The following is a 15,422-nucleotide window of genomic DNA, read 5'->3' as shown; positions in this document are numbered from 1 at the left end:
CTTAAAAACTGAAAATAATTTATGATTAGTAAACATATTTGAGTTGTTATTCTAAAGCCAATAATAAAAAAAAATCTGAAAGTGTTACTCCAAAAATAATAACTGACCAGACATGTGCACAGCCTCAGTCAAATTCTTCTTGCTATGAACTATTCAAGTTAAATATGGATCATGTTCACGTGAGGGGCATCCACAAGTGCCTAAACCTGGAAAATACAATCATAGATACCTTTGGACGTTAATAGAAAGAAACACTTCAAAGATCCATAAAAAAAGTTTTAAAACCTCTAAATTACCTTAGCAAACAGGCATGAAACAATTCAAGAGTAAATGGTAATTGACGTAAGACCGTTGAATATAAGGCCATACAGTCAGAGTCTATAAAGCAGTTTCCATAGGTTACAGCTCATTCATGTACCACGAACGGAGAATTCAAAGGCGGATCGTTTAGCACGCAGTGCGAGACAACAATCGTCTTTTGTCGTTCACATGGATGCAGAGTTACCGGTTTGGTGTACAGAGTCTATATGAGTCTGTGTATTTGATGATAAAAAAAAAAAAAAAGCCATACAGTCAGGTTAAAGGGCCAGAATGTCAGAAATGGGCTATCCGTTATGTAAACCAAAATAGAAATCGATCGGTTTAAAATCAAAACAGAACCGGAACTCACAAAATGCAGGGAGTTAACTAGGAATAGAAAGGCGAGATGGGAAGAAGACGGAGACATGTGTCTGAAGAGAGTCCAGTCCGGCTCTTTAGGATCTCAACATGCATAACTTGAGTAGGCTTGTTTTCTTTTTTTGCCTTAAAAAATGTTCTGCGTGTATTCGGATTTTGGATTCGCTGAAAATGATGTTGTGATGGAGATATTCGGATTTGAAGATATTGTTATTGATTCATTGTGATGATGGAGATAAACATGGTTCTTTTGGTTTCATAATTGTGAAAGTTTTCGTGTTTTTATAGTGGTCTGATGATGAATGGTGTGGGTAAGTAGAGAGAGAGAGAGGATTTGGATGTTTTGCTGCCCATTCATGTGGAAATCCGGAGGAGAAGATTTGCAAGGTTTCTATCCTGTTCGACCTGAATGTCAATCTGATGTTCCCAGGACCCGCTTCAAATCAAGGGTACTTTTGTTTATATATATATATATATATATATATTATATATTATATATATATATATATATTGGTTATAATTGGTTCGGTTTTACCGTATTGAACACCCTTAGGCTAGTAGTAGCTAGCTGTGTATATGAATGAATGATCCATCTCTCTCTCAGGCTGGAAAGACTCTGAGTGCTAGAAGATGGCACGCTGCCTTTACTGAAGATGGCCATTTGGATATGGAAAAAGTTCTCAGACGTATTCAGCGTGGAGTCTGTCTTCTTCTCTCTATTCTAATTTAATAGCCCTTCTTGTTTCTCACTCACTAACTTCTTCTTTCTCTTTCAGGGTATTCATCCCTCCATCAAAGGCGCTGTTTGGGAGTTTTTGTCTGGATGCTACGATCCTGACAGCACTTTCGATGAAAGGACCAAGCTTAGGGATCTAAGAAGGTAAGCCACTCTCTACTCAGCTAGTTTTATAAGTAAGATTCCCATCACTTTTCATTTTGATATGGGCATTTAGGGAGCAGTACGGTTCATGGAAAGAAGAATGTAAGAATATGGTTCCTGTCGTTGGTAGCGGCAAGTACATCACAATGGCTGTCGTTTCCGAAAATGGGCAGCCCATAGAAGACTCCTCTGTTGAAAATCAAGGATGGATCGTCAAAGACGCTGTCACTGACGACAGGGTGCTCCAATGGATGCTATCACTGCATCAGATCGGTATTTGCCATTTCCATATATATAACTTTTTAAGCATTAGTAGTGTGTTAGTTACATGTTCTCTTTTGCACATGTTGTTGCAGGCCTTGACGTTGCTAGAACAGATCGGTATCTTTCCTTCTATGAGAATGATATCAATCAATCGAAACTATGGGATGTTCTTGCCATATATACTTGGTTGAATCTTGATATCGGTTATGTTCAGGGTTAGTCTTACTTTCTTTTAAACGATTTTTAACATTTTGTAAATAAATAAATAAATGAACAAAAAAGGATCCACTTTGTTACTTTACTTACATGTAGGAATGAATGACATATGTTCCCCAATGATCATCCTCTTTGAGGATGAAGCCGATGCTTTCTGGTGCTTTGAGCGTGTAATGAGAAGACTGGTAAGAATCTCTCTAGGCAGTCACGCACATGATTTGTCATGTTTTCACCAGACTGTTTGATTGATTTTTTTCTTGAATTTCTCAAGAGAGAGAATTTCAGGGCAACAGCAACATCAATGGGTGTCCAGACACAGCTGGGTGTGCTCTCACAGGTGATTAAAACGGTTGATCCTCGGCTCCATCAACATCTAGGTAAAAGAGATATAAAGAGTACTGTTGGTCCCACTTTTCTTGTTGGTTGGTGAGCTAAAAACTCTGTGCACGTAAACAGAGGATCTGGATGGTGGGGAGTATCTGTTTGCTATAAGGATGTTGATGGTTCTTTTCAGAAGAGAATTCTCCTTCCTCGACGCTTTGTACCTTTGGGAGGTAACAACACACTAGCTCCCTTTTCTCTTTATCCATTTGGTTTCTCATGAGAATAATAATTTGTGATTTTTTTCTGGTTACAGCTGATGTGGGCAATGGAGTATAATCCAAACATGTTTGCAACGTACGAGGAACTAGAAAACCGAAACAACGCAGCAGACGATCCCAAGTTACTAAAACGTTACGGCAAGTTTGAGAGGAAATACGTTAACAGCGGGAATAACGAGCGACATAGCAATACGATTGCTGTTTTCGTGGTCGCGAGCGTTCTGCAGACAAAGAACAAACGTCTCTTGAAGGAAGCTAAGGGCCTAGACGACGTTGTTCAGATACTAGGAGACATCGCGGGTAATCTTGACGCCAAAAAAGCGTGTAAAGAAGCGTTGAAGATCCATGAAAAGTTCCTGAAAAAGGTTTCTTTCTTTCTTTCTATCTTTTTTTTATTCTAACGTCTTCTTGAAGATATAATAATAAGTGTTATGTTGTGTGTGTGTAACTTGGCAGGCTAATAGGCAGTGAAGATTTGCTTCCACTTTATATATACACACAGAGATATTTTCTCATATATTTTTTGGTTTAATGGGAAAGTTGATCATCGCCGGCTAGGAATCAATCTCTCGAAAGATTCTGGATGAAAAAGATCTCATGATTCGTTTCTTCTTTTATTTGTTCATTTTCTTATGTTTATGCTAAATAAATTATTTATAAATTGATGAAACTGTGTACCGTTTTGAGTTCTAAGAATGAATGCTATATCTACGACTAGTCACTAACCTCTTCCATATTTTTTTTTTTATCAACATGTTTATTATTATATCAGAACCATTTGATTACATAGTTCTGCTTAGTTCTTCTAGCATATTTAGCTAAGCGACCCACATACATAAGTGATTCCTAGGTACATGATGAAAACTAAAATTTTGAGACCTTGACATCTCTTGTATGTCCTCGAAGATAGAGGCTATCTCAGTGTTGCGGACAGCTTTGGATGGTCGAAACATGTTGTGACGGATGTGAGAAGATACAGATTAACAGATAAATGAACAAGAAAGATTAACATAGAGATTTAACGTGGTTAACCCCTAGAGTTTTGTCCACGAACAAAAAGAGTACTTTATTGATAGAAGCAAGTTTTTCAGAGTACAATTCGTGCTTACTATAGAATAGGATAAAACCCTAAAGATATATATATGAAAACATTTAATGAAACTTTTCATATTTTTCGGATTGGTATGTGTATCGATCGATATTTCGGTATGTGTATCGATCGATACTACGGTATTAGCGTCGATCGATCCATGACATCTGGATCGCCCGATTTGCTAACTCACATATTCAAAGCATATTTCAACAAGACATGCATCAAACAACAGTTCTGAGGACAGTGCTGGTCCTAAGTTTTTCGAGGTCCTATGCAATATTAAAACTAATAATTTTAATATCACTAAAATATATTAAAAATTTAATGCAACAATTTTTTATTATAATCATTACACATTTTATAAAAAGAAAACAACCAGCTGAAATAATTTCTTAAAATTATCTAGATATTACATAATTTAATTAGATTATTAGATGAATTTTTTCAGTTTTATGTATTTTTAATTTTATTTTAAATTAAATATGCAAAAATCAATATTTTATAGAAAAGTTGTCTTTAAATTGTGGGTCCCACAAAAATGTAGACTCCGTTCAAAATGCATCACATGTATGTGTTCAGACCCGGCATTGTTTGAGGACCTGTAGACCTTCCCAAAGGCAACTCTGAAAGGGTGACACGCAAAGCAAGGGAGACCAAGCCTTGGTCCAGCCATTTAAACCCGATGAAGTCAACTTCCAGACGTTGTCTACTCCAGAAGACGACAAGCCGTGTGCCTAAGAATCCTACACGATGAGGAGAAACCGGGAAATGAAGAGCTGGTGAAGTGAAACGTATCTTTCTTCCGGTGGTCCAAAGTCAAAAACTATCGTCGTTTTCTAACTGTTTATCATCTTGTGTAATAGTTCGTTTAAGATTGAAAGATACAATGAATATTAGTCCGATAAGACTAGAAGAGGTTGTGGAGTGGAGCACTCAACATTACATTACGATATACAATGACTATTTCCAAGTTTGAAATATTCGAATGACGCAATATTTTTATACTAATGTTTGTTCGGTAAATAGTTTTATCATTTTGCAACACTATAATTTTTATCGATTGTAAAATGATAAATACAAATATTGATCTATTAAATATATCGTTATTGAATGTGCGGAGTGAGTTTTTATACTAATGTTTGTTCGGTAAATAATTTTATCATTTTGCAACACTATAATTTTTATCGATTGTAAAATGATAAATACAAATATTGATCTATTAAATATATCGTTGTTGAAGAGTTAACAGGAAATAAACAGTTTTATTTCATTCGTGTAGAATATGTTTGGAGAAACAGCAAATAAAAGATTGTTTAAAAAAAAAAAAGAACATGTGTCATTTTCACACAATTGCTAACTGATTTATGTTTTATTTTTATAGTATAAAAGACGGAAAAAATTGATAGAATGAATAATTATAAATGATACTGTAAATTTAATATTTTGTTATAATTTTTAGTAAGATTTTATTAGATTTTTTTCTCGACAGAATTTGTTATAATTAAAATAAATTTCAATTTATAGTTAAAATTAATTTATTGTTAATATCTATTGATTATTAAGATTATACAAAATGCTGTATATTTAACTGATTAATATAAATAATCAAATATACTATATTAAGTAATTAATTAAATAATTTTATCATGATTTGTCAGCAAAAAAATATAAACAGTAATTCTATTTAATAAAATAGATTCAATTCCAGAAAAACATGGAAAAGAAGAGTAAACCTGGGTCGAAGCCTGTGCCGACGGGAGAGAAGAATGATGAAAAGAGTTTTGACGGTCACTTGTAAAATCATTTTTTTCTTGAAAGAAAAATTGTTACTGAGAAAATGTGTTAAAAAAATATGTGTTTAAGTATATTTAATGCCCAAATGACAATATACAGAACAACTGCAGTGCAGTTTTAATAATAATAAAAATATATAGATATTAAAGAATATCCTTGCTTTAAGCGGAATATAATACTTTGATTATATTATTGGTGATTTATTATGTTAGTGTTTTGGGTTCATGTTTGTTTGGAACATGTTAGAACATCTCCAACTCAACTCGATTTTTTATTCCAAAATAGAATAAAAGTGAATATGGAGTAATAAATGCTTCAACCCAACTATATATCTCACTCTATTTTGAAGTTTACTCCATAAATGGAGTAATTTATTTTTTTTTGTTTATGACTCTATTATAGAGTGAAAAATGGATTAGGGTTGGAGTATTTTTACTCTATATTCACATTTACTATATTTTGGAGGAAAAAATAGAGTTTTACATTGAAGATACTTTTAGGCATATATGTAATTTTAAAATGTTTGATGTAGGATATGAATTGTAAATTTAAAATAAATCGGATATAAATTAAATATATTATAATATGTTAGATATGCAATGTCTGTTTTTCCAAATAAATCCCATCCGTAGCTTTTCAATGATCTTGGCACACTGAAATTAAATTATGGACTTTTTTTTTGGTAACACTACTTAAGTTATGGATAAAAATCTAGTTTTTTAGGTTTACTAGGTGATCCATCTTGTTTTTATTTCTTTTTTTGCCAGGATGGATTCAAACTCAAGATGTTTGCTTTGCAAAATTTTTTTTCGTTTATATGATATTTACAATTTAGCAAAAAAAAATCTAGTTTTTTGAAAGAAAAGAATCAAGTTTGTGTTGGTAAAAGAAGCCCATGTTCAGCCCCCACCAGATAAGTCACAGTCAGAACATTCGACGTAGGAAAATTAGTAGGTCAGGTAGGAAATATGTTTTCACGCGCCGTTTTATGCGTGTGAGAAGGGATCAGTGACCCCTCTCTTCTTCTTCTTTTTTTCCTTTTTAATAACTCCGCCGCCATCATACAGATATAAAATAAAACGCGAAGAAGGAGAGCCAGATCTTTCAGGTTGAACGGTCCCAATTCAATTTCTTCGAAAATTCTTACTTAGCTTCTGGGTGAGGTTTTTCATGATTTTTTAGGTGAGAATTTCGATTCTTCCGGGCATAACTGTCGATGTATTTGATGTTTGCTGGATTTCAGATTTCGAATTTGTTTAGTGCGTGATGCTTTGGCAGTTATAGTTATTGCGAACTGATGCTTATTATGTTCTGTCTGTATATTGGAAACTCTAAACAAGTCTTTTTTTTGTCTTTTAGTGCTTCTAACCAATTGCATCATGAACAGCGCTTCATTTCTTTCCATCTTTTAACTTGTTCTTCCACAGATATATCAATGGAGACTCGCTGCCCTCTGAGTAACCTTGCACACACTTCTTCAATACCACCAGACATTTCCTTCGGATCAGGACATGTTCATCTGCCCTCTGCCAATGGCGAAGCAGTTGGTCACATTTATTCAAACGATCTCCCTAACGCTGCTGCTTCCATGGTCTCTCATGAGACACCACTCATCTCTGAGATATTAGACTGGGATGCTTCTTCAATCCACGAACTTCTTGATTTTCCTTTGGATTATTCACCCATTCAATTGGAGGAGGACATCCACAAACCAACTGACTTGGCAGAATTGGATCACGAATTGATTACTAGTGACAATCCTCTCTGGAACCATCTTTTCGTTGACACATGTTCTACCTCCTCACCTTCCAAGGTTGTTATTGCCCTTTATCTCACTAATAAATATTTGAGTGTTTTATAAATATATATATATATTGTTTCAGGTCCAGGAACCCCAAGTTTCCCTGCAGCAGCAGCCTTCTCCTTGTGTTGAATTGCAACCTCTTGTTAGGACAGTATCCTCAAACAGTTTCACCAGTAATAATAATACTGCATCAGCAGCAGCAGCGGCAGCTAAGGGACGTATGCGTTGGACCCCAGAACTTCATGAAGCTTTTGTTGAGGCTGTTAACAACCTTGGTGGCATGAACAGTGACCATCTTCCCTCACCTTTTTTTTTTCTTTTCTTTTATGAGATCTTCGACTTTGGAAACAGTGTTTATGCTGATTCAATGTCTTCTTTTTTTTTTACACAGACGCAAAACCTAAGGCCGTGCTGAAGCATATGAAAGTCCAAGGCTTGACTATATATCATGTCAAAAGTCATTTGCAGGTTTACTCTTTTTTTTTTTTCTTCCTATCATATCGATTGTTTCATGTTGGTTGATAAAAGCCAAAATAATTTTTTTTTCTTTTTTCAAATTGCAGAAATACAGGACAGCTAGGTATATACCAGAACCATCAGAAGGTATAAAAAAAATGACTACCCCCTTATGATGAGTATACATATGCTTCTATCTTTCCTCATGATGAGGAAATTATTGTGTATGTGTTAACTTCTCAGGCTCGCAAGAGACGAAGTTGACACCGCTCGAGCATGTTACATCTCTTGATACGAAGCGGTGGGTTTTGGTAACATCACAATTAACACCATTTCTAACCAGATTCTTGTCTAAACAAATTGGCATATTATTGATTTTGCAGTGGGATAGATATCACTGAGGCGCTGCGAGTTCAGATGGAAGTTCAGAAGCAACTGCATGAGCAGCTCGATGTACAAGAACGATTGAAAACATTTGCATTCTTTTAGCTTTGTTTGTATTAGGTGGCCCTCCTTTGAAGTAGCAAACAGTTAAAAACGTGGGTTTGTTTTTGATGTGGTTTCAGATTCAAAGAAAGATGCAACTTCGGATAGAAGAACAGGGTAAGGTCCTGCTCATGATGTTTGAAAAGCAAAATATGGATTTTCGCAAACAGGAACAAGAAGACAAAACAAGTGAGAGAGCGCCTGAAAGCTGTTCAGAGGAGGCAGATTCTCCGCGACCAAAGCGTCCGAGAAACAATGAATGAAAGGAGAGGTTTCTCGGGATGACATAGTCATAGAAGTGAAAACGGTGGTTTGGTGAAGTTTAAGAGTTTAAATTATTAGAGTAAGAGCTTTCTGTCTTCTTAGGGCCTTTTTCTCTTCGCTTTTTTTCTGTCAAAACTATTATTTTCTGATCCTCAGTTCATTAGGGAAGAACCAAAAATAAAGAGCAACGAATTTTGTAGAGTTTTCCCTATCTGTGGGATGTAATCTGGATGGTGTTTCTAGATTTAGTGTTTATGTTAACTAACTTTTTTGGGAAATTTTCTAAAATAGCCATTAGCATTCAAAAAGTAAAATGATCAAAATAGTTTTTTTATTTTAAAATTTTTAATATTTTTAAAAAAAATTTGAAATTTAAAACTCATATCCAAAACTCACCTTTTAATTCTGAACCTTAAATCTGTATTAGTTAATTCAAATGATATAAATACATATTTTATATTTTAATAAAACTTTTTTTAGTCTGTTTTTTTTTTGAATGCTATTTTTGTGAAGATAAACTAAAAAGGGGACTATCCAAAAAAAATCTTTTTTTTTTTGCTTTTAGCATTTTCTGTTCAGGTAGTAGAAGGTGATTTTTTGGTTAATAGCTGTAGTAATCGTGTAATCGCTTGAGACGGAAGAAAGTCATAAACTCGAAATTAGTTGCAAGTCTTTTGATATTAATCAATTCATTTTTGAAGTAAACACAGCGAGTTACCTTTTTGATATTTTTAATGGAATTATTGGCTGTCGAATTTTTATGAATTTAAAAATTCAAACAAATTTGTGTATTGGATCAGTGGTTTTAAAATCTTTGTAAAATTGGAAGAGAAAAAAAGAGTTTTTTTTTTGTGTGCCTGCGCCGGTGGTTTTTATGACACCAATATTAAAATTTTTCTTTCATAATCTTTCAAGAATATTTTTGTTTTCCGTCGGTTTTTGTAATACTAACGGCGGCCCTCATGAGCAGGACACCGGGGAAGAGAAGCCGCAAGAGATCTGGAGTATCAAGCAAAGTGAACTTGAGGAGGAGTAGAGAAACAGAGAGCAACGTAACATAATTAGAAAACTAGGATGAAAGGAAGATATCATAGGGAATGGGTTTTGTGGTCAAGTGGCAGTGGACGGATTTGGGACGTTAACATGTTTCAAGTTCTTGCGAAACTAAGTCACATTAATATTATTCTGTTCACCTAACGTGGATATAAGTCCATATTTTAGGATCTATTTGAATGCCCTAAAAAAAAGTTCATCCGCGGGCTTGCGACTCTCCTGGATTTAACCAGGTTAAAAAAAAATTCAAAAAGAAAGGAAGATACTATAGGCATTGACGCAAGTAAAGTAAGCACAAAATGTTTTCAAATAATTGAATATCTGAAGTATATGTTTCCACGTTTATCTGAGTTTCATGTGTCACGTCAGTATCAAACAAACATATTTTGTGCCTATTGTAACAAGGACAATAACCAAAAAATTCATAGTACCTTCCAATCTATTGTTAGGTTCAAGTTCTCCGGTTATATATAGAAAAAAAAAATAAGAGTATTGTTGTAATTAAAGTGAATGGTACTAGTACAAAGACTGGAGGCTAAAGAAGATATTCTAATATTGGTATGTTCAGTGAGGATTGATTAGCCATACATGTCCAAGCATGAAAAACTCTTCTTCTGTCTCTTATTTTCAAAAGTCATCTCTGTTGTCGAATTGAGGCATAGATCTCACAGAACCAGTCTCAGACATGTTATCCACATCAGATCTTCTAATTGATCTAGTTGATCCTCCTCCTCCAGTTTCTTTAGCCTTCTTCTTCCTCCTTGATTTCTTAGGAACTTCCGGTAATGTTCCTGTACTTGGACTAGACCACGAAGAAAACTCTTTTAGTTCAGACACTTCCTTTTGTCTTCTTGACGATGATGTTGTTCCTTTTTTCGAAGACCTGCGTTTAGTTTTGTCCGATGATATTTCCCTTGTCGGAGAACCTTTTTCGGAAGCCGCTTTCCTCGTAGATTTTGGTAGTTTTGGTAAATCTCTGGTCTGACCGCCACATTCAGACATACATCTCGCAGATGAATCATCTTCTCCGCCTCCTTGGCCAGATTCGAATCCATCACTACTTTTGAACTCGTTCATCTTTCAAATATGCAAAGATAGACCACACGTTAGAACCAAATAAAAAAAAAACATTACTCCTAGCTAGGCATGCATGCATTAGGTAAATACGTACCCAGCTTGGCGCAGAGGCAGGAGTAGCAGATGGTCCATCCCAACCAATATGGGCAACATGCTTTACGTCCGTTGGATTCCCTATCTCTATCTCTTCTTCTTCTTTTCCGCTTTCTACCATAAGTTTTATAACCAATATAATACTCCCAAAAATAAGTATTAATTAATTGAATTCATTGATTACTATGCCATTATTCATTCTCATTCAACACGTACAATGCATGCAAATTTCTTCTACGTGATATATAGTCTAGAGTATCTGTAGTTTATGATTCAGCAACATAGAATTTTTTTAAAAAAAAACATAGGATAAACTTCGAAAGAGGAAGAAGTTAATTACCAAATACTTGAGAAATGTATCGGAGGCCTTTCAATAGGCTTTTCATACTTGAGCTTGCCATTGTAAGTTGCATAGATCTTGAAGTCGGGTGTTTTCTATTTATTTACATAAGAAAATGAAGAAAACAAATGCTAGCTAGTATCGGAAATAGAAAATGAAAAAAAAATTAAGAAGATGCTAAAACAAGGATTTTTGGAAATTAAAACAAGGATTTTACAATAGCAAAATGCTGTTTTGAAATACGATCACTTTTCCAGAGCACAATAAGTTCGCGGCAATCAAATAATGAGGAAAACAATCGATTTGAAATATAACCAAACTGAAGAACGAAAATTGCAATCTCAGAAAGTTCTAGGTTTATCTTAATTAGCGGGTTATCCTATATTAAAAAACAAGAAATGGTTTGGTAAAAGAAAAATATATATAAAGTCACCTAAAAGTCCTCAAATTTCAGGAGTAAAGAAACAAGGAAGAAAGGTTGAGCAACCAAAGAAATGAAAAAGGAAAAAAAATCAAAGGAAACTAAAGAAAAATTAATGTTTGAAGAGTAATGGTGGAGAGGGTAAAGAGGTGACACGGTAAAAACGAGTGGAAATGTTTGTTTTAACCAATATCCCAGTTATTCTGATGGTTAATATTTTTCTTCTTAATTATTACTTTTAGAACTAATCAAATTTAGAATTCGTAACTTTTTTTTTTTTTGATAACTCTGGTATCTGGGCAGCCACATTCCCAACTATCCTCCGAAGGGGTCCAGCGCGCCAACGGAAGAGATGTTAAATCCGTTGTGGCCAAGGCTCGAACCCGGGTGGCGGACAGTACAGCTGTACCTCCTTTACCACCAAGCTACGAGCACTTGTTTAGAATTCGTAACTTTTCTTTTGAAACACAACATACTAGATATACGATGCACCAGTCCTGTTGGAAAATCTAAAAGAAAAACAAAACAAAAATAGAGACATAAACTTAGACAGGTTTGATAAAATGCTGAAACTGATTTCAAAAGAACCACTCGCAAATAACTTCATGGAAAAAAATATTGCGTCATTCGAATATTTCAAACTTAGAAATAGTCATTGTATATCGTAATAAAAATTATAGTGTTGCAAAATGATAAAACTATTTACCGAACAAACATTAGTATAAAAACTCACTCCGCACATTCATGCGTGTTATCATCTATATATTAAAGTTGAAAACTATGAACTAAAACTATGGTTTATGTATAATTAAGTTTTGAACTATCGCGCTTTGATTGTAACTTTTAATTCAAGGAGATCTATGTTTGCAATATTCAAATTTGGAGAGATATAAAACGAAGTCATAGTTCCATGAATATTTGATGCTATATAATATTTTTGTGATTAGTACTTTAACCCGCCAAAATACTAGTTAATAGTTACAATCCCATAGGTAGGATAGTGGCTGGTAAGTTGTAATTAAGGCATCTTCAATCCTATTCCATACACTATTTTGAACCTTTATATTTGTGAAATGGTTTTTTAAATCTTTAATGTTTTTATTTCTTACTTATATAATATTTTAAATGATATAATAACATAAGTAAACAATATATTCTATTATTTAATAATTTTACATAAAAATAACATATTTAAAAATAACATATTTTTAAAAATAACATAAAATAAAGATAACATAAGAAGATCTACAGTTGTGTTTCGTTATTGTGAAAGGATATGTTCGGTTTTGAAAAAAAATGTGTTACATGACATCATGACTACATAGTATAATTTTACATAACATGATAATTGAGGATGAGCGTGAATTCAATGCACCAATCGAAATTGTAGAAGATGAAAATCTTCGATTTTAAAAATTTCGGGATATTAAAAATAAAAAAGCTTATTTTTTATTACGAAATGCATTAGTTGATTATTTGCAAAAGAAATATTATAATGACATTATCGAACCAACTTATATATATTGTCTTTTATTTTAGTTTTATGATTTTTTGTACTTTTTAATAATAAATGTCTAATTTAAATAAATTATATTTTAAAGATTTTTTGTAAGCATAAAATAGTTAGTGTTAATTGGTAAATTTTTATAAGTATAAAATATTATTAACAATATTTAATAAAATATATTATTTTGGAATAAAAAATGAAATAATACATTAGAGTAAAATCTTATTCAATTTTAGTATTACACCTTTTTAGAATAAAATATCTATTACTATAAAATACAGTTTGCTCTCTCCTGAGCCCTCCACGTCTTCTGCCACGTCATAAAGTCGCAGCATGTGAGCGTGACACGTATACATTAAACTAATCATTTCATTTAAATTGAAGTTTGTTGGGCTTTAATCGCTGGGCGTATATCTTTTATATTTTGGGCTGATATTTTCTTATGATATTCGTCTCTTCCCTTCCTTCTACGATGGCTCAGCGACGTCTGCGCGCTTCTTCCAAATCTCAAATTTCTGAAACTGTGTGAGACTGAGTTGAATCGTCGTCATCAAAGCACAGTTTCCAATCGAAAAAATCTTCTCCACGAAACCTTCACCAACCTTAGGTTCCAATCGAAAAAATCTGAAACGTTACAGAGTAAGACTGAGTTGAATCGTCGTTATCAAAGCACTCATTAACCATTGATCTCCTCTCCTCCCACGATCAATCTTTGAATGCATTCCCCTTGATTTCCTTTCTCAGGATCTTCTACTATAAAAAGGTACTTTCTACCTTGACAAATTCATCAGTTCAATCTTCTCAATCATAATCTTTTTCTAAATTCCAGTACCAAAACAGCCTAACCTCCTAGCTGATTTGAAGGTTGGTCGTAGTTATCTTCTTCTGAGATTTAGGGTTTTGTTCTACATTGTATAGGTATGACTGCAATGATATTTAATCTCTATTCTAAATTTATGGAAAGGTCGTGTATGTCTTTATTCCCTAAGGTCGAAGGTTAGTGAGAATCTATTGTTTCATGTCTTTGTAATTGAACCAGTTATTATTTCTCTTCTTTGTTGTGTGTTGTTTTCCGTTTAGTACTGGTGATTCGCGTGGTTCTGCATTTGTTCACTTTAAAAGTATAAAAAAAGCTCACAAAGCAGTGAAAAGGCTTTGATCATAAGGTCGTATATCAGTTTATCAACTTGGTTTGGATTTGACATCAAAACTTTGGTCATTGTTCCAGAAAGAATTGTTTTAAGCTTTTAGTTTTAAGTTTCAATTTTCGATTCTTACACTGAAACCAATTTTTGTTGTAAGAGATTTTGTTACCGCCCCATTTGTTTCTGCATTGATATTCATTGATTCAGAACGGGACTAATGGATACTTCATGTGATCAAAACTTATTACATAGGTCTTTGCAAGTCCCGGCGGGAGAGATTCGGCAATAACCCGGCCGGGAAGTACGAGTATGTTGACGTTAACGGATGAGATAAGAAGGAGATAAGAACCGTTTTATCTTCGAGACAAATCTTGCCGGAGACTAAGGTTGAGAGCTCTGGCTGCGGACCACCTGTTGGGTTCGAGGAATCGGTTAAAACGGCGAGGTTTAACGATTCTAAGGAGGTGGACTGGAAGAAGAATGGTTTAAAGGTTGGCCAGCTCACGATGGCTTTCAAACAGCAATGATGTGAGGCTGTCCAAAGAATAAAGCATATGCCTCTGCGAGTTTATAGACTTTTTTTTGACATCTGCGAGTTTATAATTAAAATGTTTGGATATGATGTAAATGATGTAAATATATATATATGGTTTTTTGGGGGATTAAGAGAGAAGAAACTATCTGTAAAGTTGTTAATTACAAGTGTTGGACGATGATGCTATCAAGCACCTTTACCGTCAATCAGTTGTTAAGCATTTTAGTAGTTTTGAGTTAAACAAGTTTCATTAAACTATAATAAAAACTCCGAAAACAAAACAATAGTATACATGCAAATACGAAGGTGTTTTTATATTTAAAGAATGAAATGAGATCTTTCATATACACAATATTATCTAAAATATATATAGCAAGGAGTATTATTTTATAAAAACAGATTAAATTTTAAATATTAAACAATATTAACCGTTATGTCATCAAAATAAGTATATAGCTAAATAATACAATAAAAATTTCGTAATAGTACGATAAAAGTTTCGTAATGGTTTATATTTTTATACATAGTATTGTATATGCAGGAAATTCATAATATAAATTCTACCATGAAAATCTTATTTAAATAATTTTATATTTATTAACCATCTTCCAAACATACATAAAAACCATAAAAGTTATCATACATATCTCTTGCAAATCATAACACCATCATTTAGAAATAAAATAAATAAATAATGAACAAGTCAGTAAATAT

The 15,422-nt window shown here is 33.5% G+C and overlaps 3 protein-coding genes and 1 long non-coding RNA gene across 8 annotated transcripts; 3 read left to right on the top strand and 1 right to left on the bottom strand.

The window, feature by feature from the left end:
• Positions 1 to 643: 643 nt before the first annotated feature.
• Positions 644 to 3,367, top strand: LOC108826402 (rab GTPase-activating protein 22-like). 3 transcript variants are annotated; one of them, XM_056995531.1, is made up of 11 exons: positions 644 to 781; positions 967 to 1,127; positions 1,283 to 1,378; positions 1,455 to 1,558; positions 1,632 to 1,831; positions 1,915 to 2,037; positions 2,135 to 2,223; positions 2,310 to 2,415; positions 2,495 to 2,592; positions 2,676 to 3,005; positions 3,097 to 3,367. In XM_056995531.1, exons 2-11 carry the CDS (start codon positions 981 to 983, stop codon positions 3,109 to 3,111), a joined length of 1,308 nt encoding a protein of 435 aa, XP_056851511.1. In that variant the 5' UTR covers positions 644 to 781; positions 967 to 980; the 3' UTR covers positions 3,112 to 3,367. The 3 variants fall into 3 exon arrangements, with proteins under 3 accessions (XP_056851511.1, XP_056851510.1, XP_056851512.1); XM_056995530.1 differs by having other exon boundaries at positions 679 to 1,127; XM_056995532.1 differs by lacking the exons at positions 644 to 781; positions 967 to 1,127; positions 1,283 to 1,378 and having other exon boundaries at positions 1,639 to 1,831.
• A 3,142-nt stretch (positions 3,368 to 6,509) lies between these two features.
• On the top strand, positions 6,510 to 8,815 carry LOC108823924 (myb family transcription factor PHL4). 3 transcript variants are annotated; one of them, XM_018597233.2, is made up of 8 exons: positions 6,510 to 6,685; positions 6,955 to 7,340; positions 7,411 to 7,618; positions 7,723 to 7,799; positions 7,895 to 7,934; positions 8,031 to 8,088; positions 8,171 to 8,240; positions 8,354 to 8,815. In XM_018597233.2, the coding sequence occupies exons 2-8, from the start codon at positions 6,963 to 6,965 to the stop codon at positions 8,534 to 8,536; spliced, it is 1,014 nt and encodes a 337-aa protein (XP_018452735.1). In that variant the 5' UTR covers positions 6,510 to 6,685; positions 6,955 to 6,962; the 3' UTR covers positions 8,537 to 8,815. The 3 variants fall into 3 exon arrangements, with proteins under 3 accessions (XP_018452735.1, XP_018452736.1, XP_018452734.1); XM_018597234.2 differs by having other exon boundaries at positions 6,511 to 6,709; positions 7,411 to 7,609; XM_018597232.2 differs by having other exon boundaries at positions 6,512 to 6,709.
• Positions 8,816 to 10,037: 1,222 nt separating this feature from the next.
• Positions 10,038 to 11,574, bottom strand: LOC108826718 (CRIB domain-containing protein RIC6-like). The gene is made up of 3 exons (XM_018600094.2): positions 11,101 to 11,574; positions 10,762 to 10,874; positions 10,038 to 10,667 (listed from the first exon to the last, which is right to left on the bottom strand). The coding sequence occupies exons 1-3, from the start codon at positions 11,171 to 11,173 to the stop codon at positions 10,218 to 10,220; spliced, it is 636 nt and encodes a 211-aa protein (XP_018455596.1). The 5' UTR covers positions 11,174 to 11,574; the 3' UTR covers positions 10,038 to 10,217.
• A 1,865-nt stretch (positions 11,575 to 13,439) lies between these two features.
• Positions 13,440 to 14,928, top strand: LOC108826180 (uncharacterized). Its single transcript, XR_001945379.2, has 2 exons — positions 13,440 to 13,791; positions 14,426 to 14,928. It is a non-coding gene; the product is annotated as an uncharacterized LOC108826180 (long non-coding RNA).
• Positions 14,929 to 15,422: the final 494 nt, after the last annotated feature.

This window comes from Raphanus sativus, chromosome 9 (genome assembly GCF_000801105.2).
Source record: "Raphanus sativus cultivar WK10039 chromosome 9, ASM80110v3, whole genome shotgun sequence".
Lineage (NCBI taxonomy): Eukaryota > Viridiplantae > Streptophyta > Magnoliopsida > Brassicales > Brassicaceae > Raphanus > Raphanus sativus.
This window is presented reverse-complemented; position numbering and strand designations above follow the sequence as displayed.